General features: G+C 49.1%; 1 protein-coding gene across 1 annotated transcript in view; it reads right to left on the bottom strand.

Annotated features, from left to right (window-relative positions):
* The window catches only part of COBL (cordon-bleu WH2 repeat protein), a 289,484-nt gene that overhangs the window by 21,613 nt on the left and 242,138 nt on the right, over positions 1 to 25,733 (bottom strand). The window contains exons 9-12 of the mRNA XM_044920215.1: positions 16,063 to 16,372; positions 4,344 to 4,438; positions 1,468 to 3,314; positions 583 to 702 (exon numbers count right to left, since the gene is read on the bottom strand). Coding sequence (XP_044776150.1) covers positions 583 to 702; positions 1,468 to 3,314; positions 4,344 to 4,438; positions 16,063 to 16,372 — 2,372 coding nt within the window. The remainder of the gene's footprint in view (positions 1 to 582; positions 703 to 1,467; positions 3,315 to 4,343; positions 4,439 to 16,062; positions 16,373 to 25,733) is intronic.

Genomic DNA, 25,733 nt, shown 5'->3' on the forward strand with positions numbered 1-25,733 from the left:
TGTGCGAGCTCGCTGCCTGAGTTCCCCAACCGGCGACGGATGGCGGGGCGCGGGGTGGCTGCCGTGCCTTCCTGAGAACTCCCTGACCTCCTGCCTCACCTTGGCAGGTGAGGACAGACCCGGAGGCCATCCACACCACTCTGACCAGTCGTCGGGGAGTAAAATACCCATCACGCGATTCCTCGGATTCTGCGACTGGAAGCTGGAGGATGCAGTCCTGCCCCTCAGCTCCGGCCCTCCTGGGCTCCTGAGGCCGTGCCAGATCAGTGCCAGAGGACCAGCAACTTTGCCGCCCAGGGGAGATAGCCCTGCAGCCACGCTGGGTGCCCGAGAACTCGGGAAACGCTCCGTGCCAGGTGGGCAGGTAGGAAGGGAGGAGGACCGCTCCCGGATGCCTGGCCTCTCCCACGCAAGGGCTGCCCCTCCGCGCCAGCCTCAGTGGTCCTGGGTTGCCCACCCTGAGGGTGGCTTAGCAGATGCTTAGGACACAGGAGGGCTGCCCCGGCTTCTGTGGCACCCACGTGGGGCGCTCCGGGGAGTGGCTGTGCGCGCCCATCCTGCCACGGAAGGCCCTTCTCTTACCTTCCGCAGGCTGCAGGCACCGCTGTGCCCTCGGATGGCGGACAGCAGTGCGGAGCGCTCGCCCGCGGTCTCCGTGTAGGACGGCTTCCCGGGCCCTCCCTCGGAGGTGTCTGCTGCAATCTAGAATATTCACAGTGTCGACACACGTCACCCGGAAGGAGAAGTGCTAAGTAGGACAGCCTCAGAGCAAAAACACTACCTGTCAGTTGAGGGCTCTAGGATGGATTATACAGCCCCGTGTTAGAAGGAAGAATGTTTTTGCATGGAACCGTAGCGACTTAAGATTGCATATTGACCTGAGAGCCTCTAACAAGCAAAGGGCAGGTGTGCGGGCTCCCGGTTATGGCTGCTGGCTTTCTGCTCTCCTGACAGTGCTCTACCTCAGTTCCTCCTCTATAAAATGAAGCAGATGGCTCCCAATGCGGAGCGTTGGTGCTGAGTGCCTGGCTAGGGAGGGAGTTCCTAAAGTGTCCCTATTGCTACTCAACAATGACAGTATGAGCTGCCGGAGATGCAGGAACGTCAGGTAGGAGTGGTCCTGGCCTGAGTCTTCCCTGACTCACGCCTTCGTTCACGAACAGGTCAGGGATGATCCACCCCTACCTCTCCGCTCCCTTGGGCCCAGATGTGGACACTTTATTGTCGACATCTTTCCCCAGGAGAGTCAGGGCCTTAAAGGCAGTGGGGACAACCCCAAACCTGTTTTTGTCTCTTTCGTGGTTCTAAATCCCCTAAGGCAGTGAGACGAAGAAACTCCTGGTGGAAATTAACCCCGAGCATCCCGCTCATTGTTCCGCCGGCCCCGCCCCTCCCCCAGGCCCCCGAGGACCCGCGTGGGTGTGGAAGGGGAGCCTGCGCCCTAAAGACAGGTACACGGCCGCTCACCTTGCGAAGCCCGTCCTTCCCTCCCGCCGAGTGGATGGCTTCCATGAGAGCACTGTGCAGCGACGTGTCTTTTGGTGCGGGCCTCTGGACCACGGGTCGGAATTTCTTCTTTGGCCCAAAGATGCTGGGGGACGGCGTACCGTCGGTCTCGTGTACCTCTGCACACGACAAACTGGGCTTTTCCTCCTGTTGTAGGGGCTCCTGTCTGGCATGGTTATTCGTGCCGGACCCTCTCGGAGACTGAGGAGGCTTGGCGTGGATGGGGCCCCACCTGGAGCCGTCCACCAGGGTCCTGCCAGGAGTCTGATCGTCTCCTGAGTGGGCAGGCGGGGGGTTTGTACCATCCAGCGTGCATGTGGGGGCAGATGCTGAGCTGGTCCTGGGGTTGCTGGTGCTTTGCCTTCCACTGAGGCTCCAGCTCTGCGTCACAGAAACGTGATCCCTCTGGGAAGCTGTGACGGGCGGGACATAGGGACTTCTGTGGACGCCAGCAGGACAGTCTGGAGCAGACAGCTTTCCAGGAGGGCTGCTGACCTGCGCTCTGGGCTGGGCTCCCACCGCCGAGGCTCCCCCATAGGTACGGGAGCGTGTGTCTGAGTACGGGCTGGGGGCTGTGCCGTCTGTCCTAGCGGGAGGCTGTCCAGCCAGCTCTGGCGCTCCGCCTTCCCGGGTCTCCTCGGCATGGCCGTGCTTCCTCACCAGGCCGGTGTGGGCTTTCTGGGGCCCTATCCGCTTGGCAATGGCAGAGGCCACGTACTGACTGGACGTTCTTCTCTGAGGCTTGAGAAATGGGACTTCCGTGGCGTTCCCTGCTGGCACTTTGATGTGACAAGGGGCAGCCATGGGTGGCCGGCTTTTGCCCTCCTCCAGATGTTCCCCCCCTTCTTGGCGGGCAGACTGCTGTGGGGGTGACGTCACTTTGGGGTCTGGGAAGGTGGGCTCTGCTCGGAGTCTGTTTTCTTGAGACTGTGGCTTCCCTGGTGTGGCGGGAGTGGGGGTCCTCTTGGTGAAGCCCTCTGTGGGCTGGCCAAAGTGTTTCTCTAGGGAGTTGGACCTCCAGAATTCTTTGACTTTTCCAATGGGCTGGGTTTCCAAGTCGAGGGCGGACGGCGACAGGGCTATGGTCTTGCCCCTGTCGGCGTGGGGACTCACCAGATTCCCTAGCTCATCAATCTTAATGGCACCTGTTGAGAGCGACACTCCTCTGTCGTAACACCTCATCTCTGACTTCGGAGGGACAATTTTATACGTCGTGAGGCCATATTTAAGTCCATAACTTCCCCCTGGGCTTTGGCCCCGTTGATACCAGGATGGTGGTGCTGAGCCACTATTCATACCCTCACCTTCCTTGTCCCTCACTGGCTGTGACCTCGCCGTCTTGCTGGCCTGCGTCTTCCCACCGAGAGCGGAGGCAGGCTCCTCGCCACTCAGCTCTGCATCTGGGCCGTGCGGGGGAAACGCTGCCGAAGTCACCTTGGGCTCCATCTTATTCAGATTCACAGCCTCACAGGGGTTGGACGAGGCGGGTTTGCGTTCTTCCCCGATGTCGTGGGGAGGAGCGGGTGCGCTGGGCACTTCTGCCCTCCTTCCACGCTGCTGGCTGTTCTCCTCCTGACGTGGCGTTGGGGGGGCTTCCCTGCCCATGATGCCCCCTAGACCAGCATTGTTGTTTCGATTGGAAGACAACCCCGAATCCACAGGGTCATCTGAAACCTCCCCGATGAAGGTGACTGGGATTGTGTCCTCATCACACTCGGGGATGGTGGCTCCTGGCGTGCAGTGAGGGGACACGCCATTCACAGAGCCGGTTGGCAGGCTGCTGCAGGCTTCAGGGCTCTCTTCCAGTTCTGCAAAGAAGGACGAACACAAGTCACAGATTGGCATCGCTGGCATGATTCCCAAGCCAATTACTTAGTGTAATCACACCCTGGCTTTGATTTTCCTGAGGTTATTTTTGGGTAAGTTATTTACATACATTTTAAAGTGCCATTCCAATTCGTCACCTGCACATGCCTGGGGCCCAAGTCTCAACTCTGATGGCTCGATGGAGAAGCTCTGCACAGCCGCGATGTCTCAAGGTAAGGCATTCAGGTACCACATTTTGCCCCCTGGAAATGCTGTCTCAGCGCGGAACACAGAGGTGAGTTTTGGGTTTTGACCTTCAGCTTACTCGTGTTCTTCGGAAGCACCACAAACCACATGGGGTGATGTGCTCACGCCTTAACTTCTTAAGAGGCAGATGACTAACTGGGCACCTCAGAATTAGCCCTAAGGGATGTAGCCGCTCACGCGGTCATAGCCAGAGGGACACAGGATGACCGATTCAGCCTTTTCAACTCTGTCCAGTACATCTTCTGAGGACAGAAGGCCGACAGGCGAGTAGACTGTGGATCAGCTCTGCAGTCTGTTTCCTTCTGGTTTCTGTTTGAAGGCATGGCCAACACCTACTTTCTAGATTACTATCAGCGTGTGCCTTTGTTTGAAAGATTCCTTGGTTGTCTACTGAGATCATCTGCATCTGCTTTGGCCTTAGAGTATCATCTCCCCAAAACCTATCCGTACAACAGCAAGCACTCCACCATAAACGGGTTCGCGGCTGAGGCGGTGCGTACTGAATTTCCCTTTGAGATACACCAAACATCAGCAAGCAAAGGGGTGGAAGTCTTAGGGAACATGTTCGTCTCTGTCACCCAGCGTTTCCCAAGCTGTGCTCACCGGCCCGCCCCTCACACCCAGGCTTTCTTCAGACGGAACTGGGTTTCTCCCACCGAACTTTCCTTCAGGGAGCCATGCCAAGCATGGCCAGAAAAAGACCACCACCGGAGTCTACCGCCACACAACATTCATACTGTAGCGGGATGGAGGGTTGCGCTCACCTTCCAGCTCCTCATCCAGTTCCTCAAGGGTTTTCTGGAACTGCCCAGTGAGAAACAGGTCTTCATCACCACTGGAGGTTATAGCGGCTTCAGGTCTAGGGAAGACCAGAGAGAAAGGAAGGGCATTCACTTCTCTTATTCTTTATTTCTCTACTCTCTTCTGGAAGTACCCCAGGAAGGCACAATGCACAGCCAAGTTCATGCAGTTCTGTCCTCACGGGGTCCTGCTGCCCTCGGGGTTGCCGGGACATAGTCCGGGTGTGCGTGTGTACATGCGTGTGCGTGTGTGTGCGTGTGTGTGCGTGTGTGTGCATGCGCATGCACGTGTGACTGGCAGCAACAACTACAACCGCAGGGACCGTGATAACCGTCCCCCCAAGACTGGACGAAGCCCCTCCCAGGGAGGGCTGCCCCTGTCCTGCTCCAGGTGCGGCCTGCACAGTCTCCAGACACAGGGCTTCTGCACAAATTATCTTGTTATAACCCTTACAAGCAATTTTAAGGCAGGTAGTATTCTCGTTGTTTACAGATAGGAAACCAGGTGCCGAGAGACTAATGGATCCGCCCAAGGTCACATGGCCTCCAAACCCTGGGGGAGAGCCGGCCACGTCTGGTGTCCAGTGGCACACTGTGGCCCCCGCCACCTGATGTCAACCCGCCTGCTGAGGGGAGCCGGAACTCGCCTTATTTGCGTCACTCGGACAATAGCATCCACAGGACGTCTAATGCCAAAACGATTTCAATGCAGCCTTTGCAAGGGCTCTTGTCTCTGTTCTCGCTGCGTAGAGAACAGAGACATGTCGAGGGCAATTGTCTAGCTTCAGTGAAAGCTGAAGGTCTTTTCCACTGATTGTTAAAATTGAGGACCAATTTCCATCCTTGCTACTCAGGCCCAGATAATGATGCATGAAATATGCTTTCCACAATCCTCACTTACATAGCAGAGTTTGTGTTCTGATAAATGAGTCTTTCTTACTTGGTGGCTGTGTCTTTTTGGGAGCCAGGAAGCGGCTTCCAGATTAGTCTCAGCTAATGTCCTCTGACAAGCCGGACAAAAGGGGCTGGTTGTGTGTGCCTGTGGGCCAATTAATGAGGACCAAACAGAGCAAAGGCTCCCTTTCCTACTGCTGTTGCTTGGATGCATTTTCTTAAAGTTGTGCTTTTCTCTTTCATGGACCGTGATGGTTTAAGTACATTTAATTTACATAGTGCATAGTGCTATATAAAATCGTATTCGAAACTGAAAATGGTACTTTTATAATGCTTGCTCTTCATTTGGGATGCTTAAAGCCCAGCTAAACAAAATTCTGCATGCATTTCTGCTTCAAAGTACTTGCTTTTACTTCAAAGCATGCTAAACCACATCGCTCTATGAGAACAGAGTGATATTAATGAGAGTTAAAAAGCAGTTTAAAGTAAAAATCCCACTAATGCTATTGTTTTATAAATGTTAAACTAGAAACAAGTCATTGCAAGCTGATGAAATGCGGTGAAGCTGAGACCCTGAGGGTCTCAGTGTGACACTTGTTGCTACCGGAGAGGAATGGAAATGCATATTGAGAAACAAAAACATTGCTTTAACTTTGTAAGAACCTTGGTTCACGAGTCTCCTTTGGTAATTTGTCTTAAGGAAATGATCCTATAGCAAGCGAAACAGAAACACAATAGTGTTTGTCGAATTTATGAGAGGAATTAAAAAATATCCAGCAACACTGCATGTTGATTTCAAAGGGCGCTAAAATCAGTCGATTTTGGAGTCTATGTGGAGAAGAACATCAATACTTATGGCAGCATGTTATGTGAAGAAATCAAGACATATGTACAGGAGGAACATGATGATCTAGAAACAGCACACACCCATGGACAAGGGCGGTAGAAATTTAGACAACCACCACCAACCACTGGGATTTGTTGAAATGAATGAACTACAGTGAGTATTTTATCCTTTTTGTCTAGAAGTATGCTCATTTTGGTACAAAACAGCTTGAAGGATAGGCAATCTTTTATATATTTTTAAAGATTTTATTTATTAGAGAGAGAGACAGCAGGGGGAGGGGCAGAGGGAGAGAGAGAGAATCCCAAGCCGACTCCACACTGAGTGCAGAGCCCGACGTGGGGCTCGATTCCACGACGCTGAGATCATGACCTGAGCCGAAATCGAGAGTTGGTCACTTAATGGACTGAGCCACCCAGGCCCCCCGATAGGCAATATTTTAAATGGCCAAATTTAAAATAATCCTTTGGGCCCTTCTGACCATGAATGCGAATTCTTTTTTTGCAAAGTAGTTCACATTTTTGTGATATGATGCACGATTTGCATAGTACATTATGTTTACAATTTTATTTTGTTATCAGTGCTTACCAAACCCAGTGAGTAGCTGTCAGCCTGACAACCATAGAGGGTGGCAGAGACAAGGACTTCACCATCTTCCTCAGGGCCAGGCCCCAGCCTGAGCTGCCCCCCCTAAAAAGCCATCGGTAGCCAAACCCCAAGGGCTTGGGGCTCCTCAGCTGTTCCCCACCTTTCCACAGTCCAAGCCTTCTTGCGGAAGTCTGGGGACCCTACACTGAGTCCAATCCCTCCTGCTTCTGCTCTCTTGCGCCCCCTTTCCTCTGCCTGCCTCGGTGACACTGCACAGAATCCCCTGATGCTGTCACTCAGTCCCGTTCCACCTCTACCCGCCTTGCACCTCACATGGCCCTCTGACCACATCCTCCGATGTGGGCCTGGTTTGTTGGGGCCCTGCCTACCCAAGGGGACAGAGTGGACACATGATGGGAGCCTCCAGCCTGGGAGGGAGGGTCTGTCCAGGGTCCTTGGCTGGGCTGTTGTTCCCAAGGCTGCTGACCCACTTGGGCTCCTGCAGCTGCCTCCTCTTCTGATACAATGCAGAGGGGTCCCTGCGCTCTGGGCCCTGGGCTTCTCGCCAATGGACTTTTGGCAAAAGTCAAAGCCAACGTCAACGTATCTATTTTGCTGGGCAATGTAAAATTTCACGAGGGAGAGATTTAGCGGTATCTGCTTTTCCTTCCTCATCCACCGCTATCTACTTGCTCCCAAAGGGTTAGCCATGGATTGTGACTATTCCTCTGTCCCTGCAAAAACCAGTCCGAAGCACTTCGTCCCTGAGCTTGGAGGTCAGCATTCTGTGGGCTTAGCAGGAGAGCCCGAGATGTGTCCCTGGAGTCGATAGCTGGCAAGAAGCGTCCGCTTCTTTGTAGCTGAAAGTAAACGCGCACAGATGTTCCTCTCCCGGGCACCTTCCGTACCCCCAACGTACACCCCAGTCTTCAGATAGGTTTTGTGTTGACAGTCTGTTTTGGCCTAAGACCAAGAAAAACGAAGAGCAAACAAACACAGCGCAGACATTCTGATACCGGGTTGTACATGCTGAATAAACACGACCAGCAGCATTTTCTCACACTGAGTGTGGCCGCAGAGAACACAGCTTGCAGCCAACTGCTGTGTCCGGCGTGAGGGATGATGGGCAGGGGGCGAGGGCATCAGGGTGACCGAGCCCCCCATCTGGCCCATGGCATGGCCTCGCCAGCTTCTGGTGAAAGGACACTTGGGAGCAGTCGTGTCAAATCAGCCCTCGGATAAATAAGTTTTGGTTTTTTGTTGTCATTTTATATGAGAAAGAATAAAAGAGTATGGGCTGATTCTGATCCATTCAGGCCTGTGAGGTCATTTCTCTCTCTCTCTCTCTTTTCTAAGATTTTATTTATTTGAGAGAGAGAGAGAGAAAGCAGGAGCAGGGGGAGGGGCAGAGGGAGAGAGAGAAGCAGACTCCCTGCTGAGCAGGGGGCCATCCCAGGACCCTGAGATCATGACCTGAGCTGAAGGCAGACGCTTAACCGACTGAGCCACCCAGGTGCCCCGGTCATTTCTCTTTTTGATGTAGCTAAAAGAGTTTTCTTTAAGTAATTTACCCAATGGCAGAATTAAAAAATAAAAAAAGTGTGAGGGGAAAAAAAATGTCCCTTTCAGGTAGTGATTCAATTTGCTGATGACAACCAAACCGACTCATGCATTTTCAAAACAATTACTCGATAAACGAAAGGCAAGAAGCTTGGGAAAATCTACAGTTGATGACAGTCATTTGTGCTCAACTTCCCAGCCCATTTAACAGCGCTCCTGTATTTACAGAGCTTCAGAGTTCTAGAATCACCGTGTCCCCTAAAAATAGAATAGGAGCCACATGTGTAATTTAAAATCTCGTTAAAAAAAAAAAGAAAAAAGAGAAAATAGGTGAGATTAATTTTAATTAAGTACTTTATTTAACTTCACTTTTATTATACCTTAATTAGTATACTTGATTTAACCCAATACTTAAGCCACATTATTATCATCATTATGTATCATCATGTAATTAATATGAAGAGCTCTTTCCTTCACCCCAAAGTCTGTGTCTTCTACACTCACAGCACATCTGCATTTGGGTCAGTCGTCTGGCAAGGGCTCAGCAGCCAAACATGGCCAGAGCTTCTGTATGGAGCAACACAGTTCTGCAAGATCTGGCATGCTATGTGTGTATGTATGTATGTACGTATTTTTGGAGTGGCTTTTAAACGCTCCTTTGCAAACATAGTTACAAAGTATCTGGGTTCTAGGATGTGTTAAGTGTTTCTGAGTGCTCTCCGGTCACAAAGTTCTAGGGTTCTAGAAGGTGGGAGATGCTTCTAAGCGCTGCTGGTCACAGAGTTCCTGAGGTTGTAGAGTCCTGGGACTCCCCCAGTCTGGCACCAGCCAGTGGAAAGGCAGGACCCCGTCTCTTCCAGCCCCTCTGCTGCCCCGCACACCCTCAGTTCCTCGACGTGACCAGAAACTCATGCCCTACCCCTCAGTTCCTTGACGTGACCAGAAACTCATGCCCTACAGGGCCCCACAGGTCTCACTGCTAATGTCCTCATGCTTACCACCTGCTGTCAAATGGGGCTGAGACGGACCTGGGGACGGCAGAGGATGGGGGGTGAGGGGAATGGCAGTTCAGACTGGGGGGCTCCCTTCTCCTGAAGCTGCACCTTCTGTCCTTTGTGGCTCTAACCCTGCTTTCAGTGGGGTCCTACCATTAACCAACACAGCCTGAAACCCACTTATCCAACCTCTCATCTATTCTGCCCGGATGTTTCCCAAAGGCACCCTGGAATTTAGAGTCCCACGATGCTGATACTCTGATAGATACATTGTCTGATTACAGCAAGACTGCCTTCGGGATTCATAGGCTTAGAAATAACACACGTTCCACTGTGATGCTCCTGCAGGTGGATAGGAGGCAAAGTCCTCTCTGTTTTCTCCCCTTATCACACACAAATGTACATAGACACATTTAGTTTCTTTCTGAAGGCGCTATGAAGTTTAAAGAGGCGGGCGATCAGAGATAGATATAAAGCATACAAATCAACAAATCACATTTCTATTCTTTCTCAGGCAGTTGTGAATAGTAACTTCGACAGCAACTAACAACTCCAGCCATCAGTTTTTGAAGGCTGCCAACACGTCAGGCACTATTCTAAGGGGTAGAGGTCCTCCATCTCTCCACGTGCTAAGGAATTCGATACGCGGTCAGGTCACTGGCCCAAGAGCGTAGTCGCCGCCGATGAGCAGATATGACCCCAGGCAGTCTGATTCCAGACTTTTTACTCCTCTCGTGGACTTGTTCTTTAAGTTTTAGGAATGTTGGCCCAGGCCATACACAAATGGGAGATGCATCTCGGAGGAGATGCTTAAACAAATGTAGGTCCCAGTGGAATGCCTCCTGCCCTGGGCGGAGCTGCGCACGGGGCCACTCTCAGGTGTCCCCCAAATAAGGGGCGCCCATCACCTGGGCATCTGTGCTGTTACTGTGCTCTTGGGCTGAATTCTTCCCTGAGCTTGTTCACTGGCTGCACTGAGTTTAGAGGAAACCGCTGGGAATGTGTTGTCCCAAGTTTGCGTTGAGCGCACAGACTTATTTTGCAACAGAAGATGATAATTGGATCCAACCGAACGACTTGATGGAAAACATATCATTTGCAGATCACAGAGCACAAACGGTATTCCAATTATTACCAAGCGCTCACACTTGCTCTTTTTAGAAAGCTGGTATTTATTCTTTAATTCAAAACCCTGGCTCGCAGGGCATTCGGGGGAGCCCAGCCAATGGGGTCACTGAAGAGATGGTGGCTATAGCAGCCTGAGCGGAGCCTCTAAATCAACTGCCGGGGACAGAGCCGTGAACTTTGCCACTGGGCTGAACAGTTTCAGAAGGACGCCCTCAGCTGAGGCCAACCGGCCAGGAGTTCTGGAGGAAATCGCACTTGGCCTCCAATTTGTCAGTGTGGGCCCTGAGGCAACCCTAGCCAAAGCTGTTCAGATGGCTTTGATGTCTACAGGGTGCAGAGAAAGGAGAAATAGCCAAGCAAACGGAGACCTAACTCCGTAGGGCTTACAAACTTGGGGCTTCTCACTCAGGTCACGGAGGGTCTTGCGCTGTTCCCACCAGTACTCCGTGAATACCTGAGTAACAGAAGTCTGGCAAAAGGATAGGGTCCTCCGGCAAAGCAGAAAACCACAAACGCTCCCTATCTTCCTGGGGACTGGCCCAGCGTGCAGATGCTACAAGCTGATGATGTGGGGGTCGGCTGAGAGTGTGGGGACGGCTTTGCCACCTCTCAGAATGCAGCCCCAGCCAGAGGGAGGGTGCCTTCTGCTTTGCCCTAGCCTCCAGAGCCTGGCCTTCAGAGGATGGACTGGTCTCACGGCCACGGTCGTGCCCCGATCATTGCTATTGGCCACACAAGAAGAACATCCTTTATTATCCGCAGAAACTAGGTATCAGAATCACGCAGGGCAGAGCCAGGAGGGTGGATCCAGGGACCAGCAGTCGGCACTGAGAACAGGGGTGCCATCTCCTTGGAGGAGGGGTGAGGTACCCGCTTCAGGGGCACATGCGAAGTGCTGAGTGAGTGCTAGTGCCAGGCCTGTGTTTGCCCTGCCTGCCCGCCTCCCTCCACCCCGGGGGTGCAGAATGTCAGGACACCTGCTCTACCTTACTGTTTCTCTCAATCCCTGCTGAACACAGGATGCTCCTTGAAATGGGTCTTCTGTCCAGGAGGCCGAGCTCAGGCCACAGCTCTGTGAACAGCGGTGGGTTCTGCTCTCACACAATTTCAGCTTGATCCGGGGCTGCCAACCCCCAGCCTGGGTTCTCATCCCACTGAACTTGACCACAGGCTGGTCTGGACCCCTGAAATTGGCCTGGCTCACCCGAGTTCTGCAGACTGGACCTCTGGCCCAGTCCCTGTGGCTCCCCCACCCCTGGGTCTGGCCCCACCTCATCCTGCCCCTTCCAGCCTTCCCTGCCTTTTGCTGCTCATGCATGCTCTTGGCGTGCCCGCGGCTGCAGACAGGACCACAGAGCGCAGTGGAATGCACCACGTTCATCCAGCGAGATGTATTCTCTCCATACCCATGCAACACAAGTGAGTACTTGTAAGGGCTTTCGGCATGACAGTGTGGGATGATGGAATGCACAGAACAGCATTTCAAAAACTGCTTAACAGAGCCTTATCCCAAGGAACATTTGGAGGCAGAACAGAGGGGGGCTATTGAAACAGGCTGCTTTCCTGCAGAATTTGTAAGAGACTTTCATATTTCACGAAGAGGAAGCTAGAAGGAGTCCCCACACATATCTGTGAAGATATTTTTCAAGAGCTCTCTCACAGGAGAAACCTGAGCAACTACGATATTCCAAAGCTGGAAAAGCAGCAGGCAGAGGAGGAAGGGCCAGGGCGCCCCTTAATACTCAGTGGAGTGCACATCTGGGAGTGGGTCCCGCCCAGCATGCAGATGTGTTTGGTTTGGCTCTGAATGTCTGATTTGGTTGCCAACATTTAAAACTTGGGAGACCTCACATAAAAATTTGGATTTCTGGCTTCTCTTAAAAGCCGGCCATGCTGGGTCTGTGATCCCTCCGGGTAAGTCTGGAAGGAGGGTGCAAGGCTGCTTTCTCGAGAGAAGACTGAGCTTTTGGGGTTGCCCTCTGTGGCCGCTTACCCTCATTATCTGCTTGGTCCCTGTGAGCCTTTGAGTTGGCAACCCCAGCTTTCTACCTGCTTCTCCGTCACCCTGAGCTTGATGGAAAATCACATTGGAAATAAACATGTGATACACCACACCACAGTCTCTGAGTCAGTCTAACTTGTCAGTGGAGAGCACTCCAGCAAAAGAAACTTCTCAGGTGTTCCCAGACTCAATACAGATGTCGGGGGCGTTGACCCATATACAATGGCAAGCATTTCTCTGACTCCAGCAGGATGTCCAAGAATTCAACTCATTTCTGACCCTACGGACCCAGAGACACCATCCGACCCATAGGTCGGAGGGCTCAGTCCCACCTGGCTGCTCCCCACCCCCACCCTTGAGACCCCAGCCTCCTCTTTCTGACCACCGACCACTACAGAACAGAGGATCCAACACCTTCCTCCTTAGGTTCAATTAATTTGCCAGGATGACTCACAGAACTCAGAGAAAGGCTTGGGTTGACCAGGTTCTTAAAGGACATCAGAAGGGATATGAATCAATAGCCAGAAAAAGAGGTGCATAAGGAGAGGTGCGGGCAGGGTCTCCATGCTTCTCCAGCCAGAAGCCACTCTCCCCAACCTGCTTGTGCTCATCAACCCAGAAGCTCTCCAATGCAGTCCTTTGGGGGTTTTATGGAGGCTTCATAGCATCATCATGATTGAGGAAGTCCCTGGCCATTGGCTTTTTACCTCCAGCCCTTCTTCCCTCCCAGGATGGTCAGGGAGTGGAGCTGAAAGTTCTCCCTTTTAGTCACTTGGTTGGCTCCCTTGGCAACCAGCCCCCACCCAAGGGTGCTTTCCAAAAGGCATCTCATTAACATAACAAAAGACCTTTATCACTCTCAACACTCAGGAAATTCCAAGGTTTTTGGGAGCTGTGAGCCAGAAACTGTGGATGAAGACCAATATTTATGAGACATATGTTTTGGTCATTTGGATGACCAAATAGATATTTCTTATGAATCACAATATTGCACTAACTATGGTCATTTCATGAAAAGTCCTAGGCAGAGGGGGATCCCAACTCTGTGACAGATAGTGGGGCAGCACAGACAGGGCTGGGGGGCTCAGAGGCTATCTTCATCCTCGTTAGACTGCTGGGCTGTTGGAAGCCCAGAGAATTCTGGGTGCCCCATTTCCTAAACTAACAGTAGTAACTTTGACAATGTATCCTATCTGATACACAGGCAATGTGTACTGAGCCACGCACACTGGGCTTTTATAGGCTTACCACACCTCTGAGAGGTAGGGGGCATCATCTGTGCATGCATAAGCAAATGCACAAGGCTCTGCAAAGTCATGAGGACTCTCAAAGACTAGGCAACTACTTAGTGCTGGGGGACCCACTGTGGGTCGGTCAGAGCCCCCTCACTCCCCGCCTTGCTACTCTCAAATTCCATGGCACCCCAGAGATTAGGGCAGAAAAACATGCCCTACTCCCTGCTGGGATAAAGCAGCAAATTCCAAAGACTCCATGATTATCCTGGCTGTGGCCACAGGCAACATTAACTCTCATATTTGGATAGAAGTCAGCAAGATTTTACATCAGGGGTCAATGCCAGCAAAGCAAACGATGACTAACATGAGCATCCCGAGGGGCCAGAATTAAAAATGTCTGATTAGCTTCAGATGTAGAGCTCGGGGTGTGGAATCTCCATGCAAACTCACAGAACAGAGCTGGGGATTACTGTAGAAAGTGATTTTTTTTTTTAATGTTTAATGGATGAAGAAGGAAATACCATAATTTTTCTCGGCTCTCATAGATGCAAACAGCTCAGGCTAACACACCTTGTGTGTGTGTGGGGGGGGGTGGGGGGGAGCAACTGCTACTTTTTAATTTCCTGTCAAATGAAAATATAAACTTGGTCTTGAAATGGCCCGTAAGATTGACGAGCTATACGTTAAAATTATTAGAGTGTAATTAACAAATGGGCAAATGCTCATGATAAATCCTTAGGTAAAAATAAATCAAAATAAATTATTACTGACACTACAATTACTTAACCAGGTAAAGATTTGTGTGTTCATATGGACAAAGTAGGAACAAAACACGAAAAACACAAAGGCATTCATTGGTTTTGGTGAAAGACTCGCGAAATTGTTGGGATCATTCTACTTTTTGTTACTATTTCATTAACACTGTGTGTGTGACTAGTTCTTAAAATTATTTAAAGGGTGAAGAAAAAAATTGATGGGCCGCAGATAATTAACCTTCTTCTTAGAAGAACGAAGAAAGGGACAACGGCAGTGTGCTGGGACGATGTCAGACAGATAAGCCAGTTCTATGGAACAGAGCGCCGGGGGCATGTACACAATCCAAAGTGGAGCTAGGAGTCAGTGGGAAAAAATAGATTTCCTTCTTCACATCACACCCGAAAATAAACCCAGGTAGTTGAGAAGCCCAAATGTGAGAAAGCAACACTAAACTTTTATAAGAAATTCAGATAATCTTTAGTCCTTCAGGGTAGGAGAAGGGTCTCTTAAATATGCAAAGACCATACACATTCAGGAGAAAAGGGACACGTTTAAGAATATTAAAATTAAAAAGCAATTTTTATGCAACAAGAGGAAACAAAGCTACATTCAAGGCATAGTCTTAAAGACTGTGTGTAGTAAAGAACTGACGTACAGATTAAGAAGAAATTAATGAATTTTTTTAAAAAAAAGTAACATCCAGTTTTTTGTTGTTGTTCTTGTTTGTTTGTTTTTTAAGGTCTGTGGGGGTGCCTGGGTGGCTCATTCTGTTAAGCGTCCAATTCTTGATTTCGGCGCAGGTCATGATCTCAGGGTCGTAGGATCAAGCCCTGAGTCAGACTCCATGCTGGGTGTGGGGCCTGCTTAAGATTGTCTCTCTGCCTCTCCCTCTGTCCCTCTCCCCACTCTTGAGCGCTCTCTCTCTTTTCTCTCTCTCAAAATAAAAAATTAAAAAAAATTTTTTAAAAGGGCAGTCTCTAGAAAGGCAAGTCATGCAAGAAGAAAATCAAAGTGTTAATACACATAGGACAAGATGCTCATTCTTACTAATCAGAAGACTAAATTAAAAAGCACGTGAAATGCAATTGGACACCTCTATGCGTGGAAAAGTAGAGGTGTTCTGACGGCAGGTGTTGGCGCAGGTGTGGATGGCAGGCCGTTAGAGACCACTGGAGGGCCTGTAGACCAGACAATCATTTTGGAGAGCCATGTGCCAACAGTCCATAGTTGAGGATGAATTTTTCTGAATGTCTCATAATTTCTCCTCTAGAAAGCTCTCTATGTGTAAACAGAGACATATGCCCAACTTCCTCATTGTTTCCAGTGGTGTGGAAAACCAGAATGACCTAAGTGCCCATTAATTAAAAAGCAGAAAAATAAATGAACTCACAAGACACGTATCATCATGGATCGATCTTAAAAACACGATGTTGACTGAGAAAGGACACTGAGCATATGGTACCGTTTACATAAAAGAAAAAACAAACAAGCCAATCTTTAGGTATTACTTATAAACACCTACATGTCTACAAAGAGTCTGAAGACATGGTTGTGGATAGTGAACCCCCACATCGGGAAGTGGCAACTTTGGAGGGCACCTGCCGGTTGGGTCACTGTGAACAGAAGACCTTCCTCCCAAGGCTAGGATGGGGCCTCCCTCTCCAGCTGTCGCCTGACTCACCTTGGATGCCAGTTCCCAGAGCCGTTCCTCTCCCAGGTGGGGCTCTTGTGGGGACCCAGTTCTGGGGTTCCAGCCAGGTCCTGGTCACTGCCGTCTTCCTGGTCTGTGGCCCACTTATCTTTGGATTTCATGCTGTCGTGTTGGGAATCCAGGGAGATGATGTCTGAGGGGGAGCTCACCACTCCAGAGTCTTCAGTTGTGTCTTCTGATGCGAAACAGCTGCTGACAGACACGGTCTCCTCGGCCTCACACGGCACCGGCGGGACCTTGTCCGTGCCGCAGGGACTGCTGGGGCCCAGGGGCAGGCTCACTGGACAAGACACGGCAAGGACAGGTCAGCCAGCACGTTTCTACACCAACCTGCCTGACTCACCTGGAAGCTGGAATTCAGGGCGCCAGGAATCAAGCAAGACCCGTTCCAACGCAATGGCTCCCTCCAGAAATATTTTAACTCGGAGGGAGCTGTAGGCATATATGTGATCGAGAGCAAAACTTTCCCTCAAAAATCACATTACAAATCAGCCTTTTGGATTTTTATCCTGTATCTGACTATGGGCAAGCACATTTAAAAATTCATACGAATGACTTGGTGAATGCAATTCTTTCCAGCCTGAGCCTTGGTTTCATTGAAGTTGTTTTAAAATGAGTTCTTTAAAAAAAATAATCATTTCCAAATATAAACAGACTTAGAAATAGCTAATACTGTTCGGGAACTTCTGACAAATGTTCGATACGAACATCTGAAATCTGACCTAAAGTATTAATGGTATACTTTGTCGGCATCTGGCTCCCCCTTCATTTTTATTTTATTTTTCCCCCCTTCATTTTTACATGCAAGACAGGGAGATCTGGTCCAAAGAAGAGGTGATCTTGGAGGATCACCTCCAAGAAAAATGAAAAAGAACCAGAACAAAAGTGTGTTTGGTGGAGGTCCTCTGGCCCCCTGAGCTCTTAAGTGAGCTTTACCGCAGCTGAAAGAATGAGATGCAGAGATTTGCACAGATCAGAGCCAGAGTTCCATCATACTTTAAATATGAATGATGGGGGAACACTGTAGCCATTTGGCACACCTACCAAGCAAGCCCTTCAGGGTTAGATACATTAAGCATGTAAGCAGAGTGAGCTTCCAGTTTCTCTGAGGTCACCGAACGCTCCATGCCCGGGAGAAGGACAGGAGTACGCAACTCTGGACCGGCTGCGCAGCAGGCCTGTCTTCTTTTAATTTAATGTAGAAACAGATTTTAAACTTCAGTATCTCAGCCCTGGTGGGCCAGGAAGGAAGGACTATGTTGTGTTGGAGTTTCAGTGTATTTTGTTTATTTATTTAGTATTTTTAATTTTTTTTGTGTGTGTTTTGTTTCAGAACCATTCCTCCAACACATAGCTGCTGGATACCTAACATGAATACCGGCCATCGGTGTCCCCGGTGCTCACTGCACATAATCAAGCCCCGAGAGTCAAGTGCCAGCATCCCCGTCCTCAACCTCAGCCACGGCTTCACCGGGACAGCAGGCTGGCAACATAGAATTAACGAGCCCAAAAGAGCGCCAAGGAGGCCATTCCTTCAGGGGTTGGCTTATTTGAGATCCCGAACAATAAAAGAAACAAAAGAACAAAAATTAAACCAAACAAAACAGACATTTCCCAACCGAGCTCCAAAGTAAAGAGCGGGAGACAAAGGAGGAATTGTTTAGAGAACCAGCAGAAATGCACAAGGCAATGTGTCCAAATGCAGTGAATGCTTTTCACAATGCCCGCCTTCCTGCAGCGTTCTTCCAGGCCTCTGTGGCCAGGCTCTTAATGAGAGGGTAGATGTGGAGAAGAAACGCTGCCTTCGGACCAGTCCAGCCAGACCTTTGCTGCCGGGGGTTTGCTGATGAGCTGTCGCACCTCGCGCGGCTACCGGCCGTGCTGCCCACACAGCCGGGGACTCCGCCCCACCGTGTCAGTCCGGGGACCCCCTCAGTGGGGCTCCACCGCCCAGCCATCAACGGCAGCCCAGATGGCCAAGCCAGACCCTTGTTGCCTGCCTTCCCTTTTGTCACTGTCGCTGAACAAGTAGGTCAATTAAATTCACACTTTCTCTTCTATGTGGTATAGGACACGGTGAATGAGCACAAAGGTTTCAGGTCACAGAGACCTGCGTTCGAATCCCAGCAGAGCAGCTGAACGGTGGCCAGGCAGGGGTCTGGATCCCTTGGTCTCAGTTTTGTCTGGGAGGTGGGCTCATGGGCCACCGTAGGACTGTGGGGAGGGCTCAACGTGATGCCCGTCCAAGGTGCAATGGCCCTGGTGTGTCTCCACCACTGGGGTGGGGTGGGGTGCATGTGCCAAGATGGGAAGGGCCCTGTGATCGGACCTGCGACACAGATTTCCGGTCCAAGAGTCTCGGCAATTTGGGGACACATGGTTTATGAGGGGACAGACACATACACAGAGACCGACGGTGCCATATGCCAAAGCCAACTCTAGGTGTCTTTGCACAGGTCGAGTGGGTCTGGCTGGTCAGAGGGAGGGGTCAACACACAGCAGGTACCAAATAGGGGCTCCATCCAGCTGTGGCCCCCTTCTTCCCACCGCAGCAGTCACCTCTCGAGTGTGAAGTAACCCCACGGGGTCTGCTCCCTGAAGCCGACCTCTCAACGGGCCCCGCCTGTGGCTCGGACGTTCTCCTGATACAAGCCCTGGAAACTCAGAATTCATCCCTGGTGGATGGGGGGCTCCAAGCCCACCCCACTCCCTTTCTCTCCAGTTATGAGATCCAGAATGCTCGTCTGGGCTTCCTTTATATCCTTCAGAAGTTCTGAGTAAAAAAAGTTGAAAGTCACTGTTCTAAATTAAGCCAACTGCAAACCTAAATTGACAATGTGTGAGAAGTCTATATTGAGCCTTTACGTGTGAAACCGTTTTCACAATATACAGTAAAGACTGCAGTTACCGGAGCTCCCCTCTTGCCCAGGCAAGCCCTCCACTTCTCATGGATTGCCTTCCAGGGCCTGGGTAACTGCATCCTTGAACCCACTGGACAGGTGTTCAGTGAGGGGCCCCCCAACATGCACCGTGTGGGGGGCCAGGGAGCTGGTGCTGGGCAGGAGCGGATAAGGGCGCCCTGCTCTCAAGAGGGTGGTCTTACAGGCATCGGGAGGACGGGTGCATAAATGCTCGAGGAGAAGGAACGGGAGCAATGCCCCATGCAGCGGGTGGTGGGGACGTGTGGGTGAGGACGGGAGGACAGAACGACAGCAGTGATGTGGGCACCTAGCCCAGGGGATAGGCCAAGGAGAGAGCAGCACGTGCAAGGACTCAGACTCGTGTGAGCGACTTCCTGCCACACTTCTGGGGTAGCTGTCAAAGATGGCACCGATTTGGAGATGGGAAGGAACATTCCTGGGAGGCTCCAACCTGGCTCAGTGCGGTTTTCACGTCTGTCTGCAGTCAGCTCTGTCAGTCTGAGAATCTTTGCTTGGAATCAGATACCCCCACCTCACTCACCCTGCCCCGACTTCATGTCTTTCCTCCGCTGGGCTGGTTCCTGCTATTAACCCTGTGAGCTGTAACATGTTTTGACAATTTCTGAATAAGATGATGGATGGTGCAGGAGACTTGTTTTTTCTTTATCGATAAACAGAAGCCCCAAACATAAAAGCTTGGGGCTGCTTTGGCTGTCATGAGATTGGGGCCCTCGAGAGCCTTCTGTGCGCCCCTCATCTCCCTCACTTAGCCCCTGGTTCCGTGAAGCCAGTGCTTCAGGGACCCCAGCCTGAAATCCAGGGGCAGCTGGATTAAGGCTGGATTAAGAGCCGGAATCCTACATTGAGGTCCAAGTTCTCTTGGAACAGCCTTTCCTCTTTCTGTAAAATAAGGGGGTTCTGATGAGCTCTAAAATCCATTCTGGACACAGAATACTATCATTCTCTGAAATCCCAAATCAGAATGTAAGATGCAAACATTCTTCGAACAACTGACAGGTGACCGACTAGGAATTGTAAAGGAATACAACAATGTCGACATCCCTTCGGCTATCTTCTGTTGGCCCTAAAAGTGTAGCTCATGATTTTTGAGTTAATTAATTCGCTGGCAAGTTTGCTCTTCTCTTAAGGCGTGAACAACCTTTTGGAGCTAAAAAGTTACCATGGCAGGATTTTGGCAAATGTGAAGAACACACTTGATTTGTCGTTAGCAAGAAGCCTAATACAAATTCTCTTCCAAATTAATAGCCATAGAACCCGAATAAGGAATACTAACCATTTCATTGTCCTCCACCTAAATTTTATAATCCTATGGTTCAAATGCCATTAGATCTAAATGAGAGCTTCAGGAAATTTTTCTAGCTCAGACGTAAGGAAGAAAATGCTAACTTAAGGCTCTCAATTCCTCAAGGTGAACACTATCGTGTTCTGTTCAATACTAGTTTCATTGAATTTTTCTGTTACAAAGTCACCAAAGAAAATTTTAAACACTAAATATAAGGATCTCCCAAGGACTTCTGTAACAGATTCATTTTTGAGTGATTTTATTAAAGGCAAATGAAAGATCATGTATCCTATGATTTTGCTCACTTGCTGGTCATTACCAAGGGAGGCTTCCCAAGGGTCATTTCCACCACATTGATATGGACCAGAGAAAATGTCTCACAGAAAGGACACTTCCCCATCTCATATTGATGCCTATGGTTTCTGCACACCATCCACAGCCAGTAAGTGATGCTCATCCTTCATCTCCATCTACTGTGACTTAGTTCCCTATGTTCAAGGTACTGGGAATAAAGGGAAAAATAAGGGAGCTACTGGCAAAGTGCCCCTGAACCAGTGGTGCGAGCTGATTTTGTCACACACAACCCCCAATAATTTTGAACCACTATGTACTCCTAACATTTTTAATTGACACCTGAAAATTTCCATCATGAGTTCAATGGGTTGCAACAGATGTAATTCCTACTGCATTGTAAATATTAATACTTTTAAAAATGTTTCTTTTTTTTTTTTGAGAGTGAGAGAGAGCATGAGTGGGGTGGGGGGAGGGGCAGAGGGAGAAGGAGAGAGAATCTCAATTCGACTCCAAGCTCAGCTCAGTGTATAAATTAAAATTTAATTTTTATTTTCTCTCACCATAACATGGCAGTGTTAAATTCTTTCTGGACACGGAGTGGTTATGACTGTGATAATTAACAGAAAGCAGTCAATACAAATGGCATAAATGTTTTAGAAATTTTGACACTTGTTAAACAAAAAGGTGAAATTTCATTGAAAGGGCATCTCATAGTGAGCTAGATGAGGCTTTTTTTCAATTAATTCCTTTAAAATGACTGGATTATTTATCACTAGCATGAAGCGGGGTTTGGCATAAATGGCAGCTCACATTTTTCATTCTTATTGATATTAAGCACCAGGAAGCCTTCTTCACATGAGTAAGTAGAGGGCAATTAAGCCTTTAAACTCTTTGTCCGGTATAAATCACTTAATTGATCTGTCACAAAATTTATGCTTAATGAGCTGTGATCCAATGACTCGATTAATCGAGTCTTTGTCAGTTTGGTTGGAAAGAAGGCTTGGAAATCACCTGATGCTCAAAAGGATCTGCTGCCAAGTCCTTTGATTTCTTACCTGATCAACCCTCTACCAAGAATTCCATTTGTCCTTTTGTCAGGCACCAAGAATAGGTCTGCCCATCTCAGGGAACCACACCCAAGTGGGATTCCTGATGGCTGAGTGCTACCCCTGTATTTTGTGAGGGCGGAGAAGGGCATCCCTACAAGGGGCGGGGGGATGCTGGCACTGAGACTGCCCCCAGGTGAGCTCCCAGGCACCTCACTTGTAAGAACAAATACAAAAACAGAGGCATAATCTCTGGGAATGGATTCCCTTGTAAAGTCTCGGTGTTCTCCCAGGGAAATGCCTCCCTCAGGTTAAAACCACCCACACAGCAGCGCTGGGTGGCTCATTCGGTTAGGTGTCTGCCTTCGGCTCAGGTCATGATCCCAGGGTTGTGGGATGGAGCCCTGTGTTGGGCCCCCTGCTCAGCGGGGAGCCTACTTCTCCCTCTCCCTCTGCCTGCTGCTCCCCCTGCTTGTGCTCTCTCTCTCTCTCATGCTCTCTCTCTCTCTAAGTAAAGAAATAAAATCTTAAAAAAAAAAAAACCCACTGACACACACAAGTCAGTTTAAGAGCTGGGGTGGGGAGCACATGGAGAATGCTCCAGGAAGACAGAAGTGGTGTTGTTCCTTCTAACTAGAGAGGACGTGAAAGTGACCACTGAACAGGATCTTGAAACAAGCATGGTGTGGGCAGGTGGAGGACAGGAGGATCCAAGAATGGGCGGAAGCATGGAAACATGAGACCGAATGGGAAGTGTCGGGTTCTGTCGAAAGTGGTTGCCCTCTATGGTGTCTCCTGGGCTGCCTGGTATCGTGTCCATGTGGGGGCACATGTGTGCAAATGCTCGGGGGAAGAGAGTGAAGAGGTTGGGTGTAGAGACCCTCTGTCACCACATTATATGGATTTTGCCTTGACTGGTGGCCCTAATCCTGCCTACCTTCTTTTCCTCTAGTTAATTCTTTAGGTGGTTTGCCCAAAAGTTTAGGTATTCATGCCTCTTCAAAATGATAGCTTCTTTATTTGGATGGGCACTATGTAACATTTAACTAACATTAGCGTTCTGGTCCAAAAGCTGCACAGACCTGAGCCTCTCAAAGATATCGCATGATGTAGGTAACAGTGCACTATAAAGCATTATTACACACACACACACAGGACACACACACATATACACACACACAACACACATACACACACACACACTTCTTCAAGAAGGCAGGTTAATGAAGACTTTGAAAGCACCTATGGATCTAAAATAGACCTGGATTCTCTTAAGAGTCAAGTAATATATTCTTGGTATCAGTCAACCTATATTTCACTAGAGTCTAATCCTAGAATCCTGATGTGCCCAGAGAAATGGGCAGAGAAAATTTCAATTTCCACCACTGTAAGGCAGGGCTGTGATGCGATCACTGTTCTGTTAGGACATATATAGGCAACAGAAGCTGCTTTTGTCTGTCCACCAACGTCCCCCTCCCTGTTAGTGCTAAGTGAATTCCTCCCTTCTGTGGCTAACCTATTTCTCAACATCTGGGAATATCTAACAACCGCCCCCACCTACCCCTGGCCACAGAGGGTGGGCATGAGATGAACCAAAATCTGGCCAATTTAAACTGTGCACACAACAGTAGAGCCAAAGAATGTCCTAAGCCAGACAAATCAAGGCCTGTCTCTGGACCTTCCCACCAGAGCTCCCCCTGCTATTAACCCTGTGAGCTGTAACATGTTTTGAATGGTGGCCAGGCAGGGGTCTGGATCCCTTGGTCTCAGTTTTGTCTGGGAGGTGGGCTCATGGGCCACCGTAGGACTGTGGGGAGGGCTCAACGTGATGCCCGTCCAAGGTGCAATGGCCCTGGTGTGTCTCCACCACTGGGGTGGGGTGGGGTGCGTGTGCCAAGATGGGAAGGGCCCTGTGATCGGACCTGCAACACAGATTTCTGGTCCAAGAGTCTCGGCAATTTGGGGACACATGGTTTATGAGGGGACAGACACATACACAGAGACCGACGGTGCCATATGCCAAAGCCAACTCTAGGTGTCTTTGCACAGGTCGAGTGGGTCTGGCTGGTCAGAGGGAGGGGTCAACACACAGCAGGTACCAAATAGGGGCTCCATCCAGCTGTGGCCCCCTTCTTCCCACCGCAGCAGTCACCTCTCGAGTGTGAAGTAACCCCACGGGGTCTGCTCCCTGAAGCCAACCTCTCAAAGGGGCCCGCCTGTGGCTTGGGGAAGGTGGTCTCACTGGGCTGGAGTCAATGGAATGGGGGAGTCTTGGATAAATGGCGGTCACTTGGACTAGCACATGGAGAGAGCTTATCCACAGACGGGGGAGAAACACAGTCCTATGACAGTAATTGGGTACCTGGACTCAGCCATGACCATAATGAGGATTCATCTCTTGGAATTCCCAGTTATGTGAGCCAGAAAACTCCCACAAAAACCCATTTTTCTTAACTAGTTCAAGACATGTTTCTGTCTCTTGGAACTAAAGAGTTCTGTCTAATCAATGTGTAAATTGCCCTGGTATTTTCATATATACACCTACAATATTTATTAAATATAAATACCATAATGTCAAATATATTTACTATAAATATTAGATACATTAATGTATTTATTAATATAGTAACTAGGGGCGCCTGGGTGGCTCAGTCGGTTGAATGTCTGCCTTCGGCTCAGGTCATGATCACAGGGTCCTGGGATCGAGCCCTGCATCGGGCTCCCTGCTCAGTGGGAAGCCTGCTTCTCTCTCCCACTCCCCCTGCTTGCTCTCCCTCTCTCTCTCAGTTAAATAAATAAAATCTTAAAAAAATATATAGTAACTAGACATATAACATATATAATTTAAATATATAATATGCAAATTAATTATAACATAGTTATAAGTATAGTATGTAAATATAAAATATAAATTAAAAATATATGTCTATTTTGCATTACGGGGCTTCCATTATAGGAACTTTTATGAAATGAGACAGTTGCATATCACATGGTTCTCTTTTCTAGATTTATTTTCCATTATTTGGATTACATGTTTCAGTAGTTGTATTTTCAGGACAATCTAATTTGGATACAGTTTACTCTCTAAACCTTCTTGTGTCTGAAGATAGTCTTCATTTAATCCACATCCTTGACAATCAGTATGGCTAAATCCAAGCAAGATTCAGGTCACAATCTTTCTTCAAGACTGTATTCTCAGTCCCTTCTTTTCTGGCATCCTGCCTCACAGATGAGAACCCGTATGCTACCACGGTTCTTTTGAACTATCTACAACCTTCTCTCTCAAAGCTGGTAAGGGTTTCCTCTTTATCTATGAATATCAAAATTTTCACCAAAATGTGTCTGTATTTAATTTCCAAGAACTTCTGGATGTTCTTTTATTCATTTATTTATTCACTTGCTCTTCTTTTATGTATGTGATAATCTATTACAATTCTCTGAAGCAATGACAAAAAATATTTAAAGTTCTATTCTGTTTCCTAAATTAACTCTACTTCCTTTGGGGTTGGTTCCTCTGATCAGTTTGTTGCCCCTCTTTCATGCATTAAGAAAAAAAAACTGCTTAGTGGTTCTTGACTGCTTATTTTTTTAAAGATTTTATTTATTTATTTTAGAGAGACAGAGAAAGAGAGATGCACATGCCAGTGGAGGGAGGAGCAGAGGGGGAGGGAGAGGGAAAGAATCTCAGGCGGACTCCACACTGAGTGCAGAGCCTGACATGAGGCTTGATCTCATGACCAGGAGACCATGATCCGAGGTGAAACCGAAAGTTGGACACTTCACGGACTGAGCCATCCAGGTGCCCCTCTTGACTGCTTTCATGTGTTTACATGAGGGTGTCAGTAACAGTAGGAAGTGGATTTCTTTCACACATATGAACATCACTGTTTCCTTAGCATACAGTAGAAATCCCTATGGCAATTGGGCTAGGCAGAGAGGGAAGTCACCTTCTGGGGAGGACTCCACTGGGATGAGGTGCACAGTTTCTGTCAGCAGCTATAATGGTTGACTGTCCTTCAGCTAAGTTCAGCCATCTTAAAACTGAAGTTTCATTCTGTTCTCATGTGCCTGCTTTAG

This window comes from Neomonachus schauinslandi, chromosome 12 (genome assembly GCF_002201575.2).
Source record: "Neomonachus schauinslandi chromosome 12, ASM220157v2, whole genome shotgun sequence".
Taxonomy (NCBI): domain Eukaryota; kingdom Metazoa; phylum Chordata; class Mammalia; order Carnivora; family Phocidae; genus Neomonachus; species Neomonachus schauinslandi.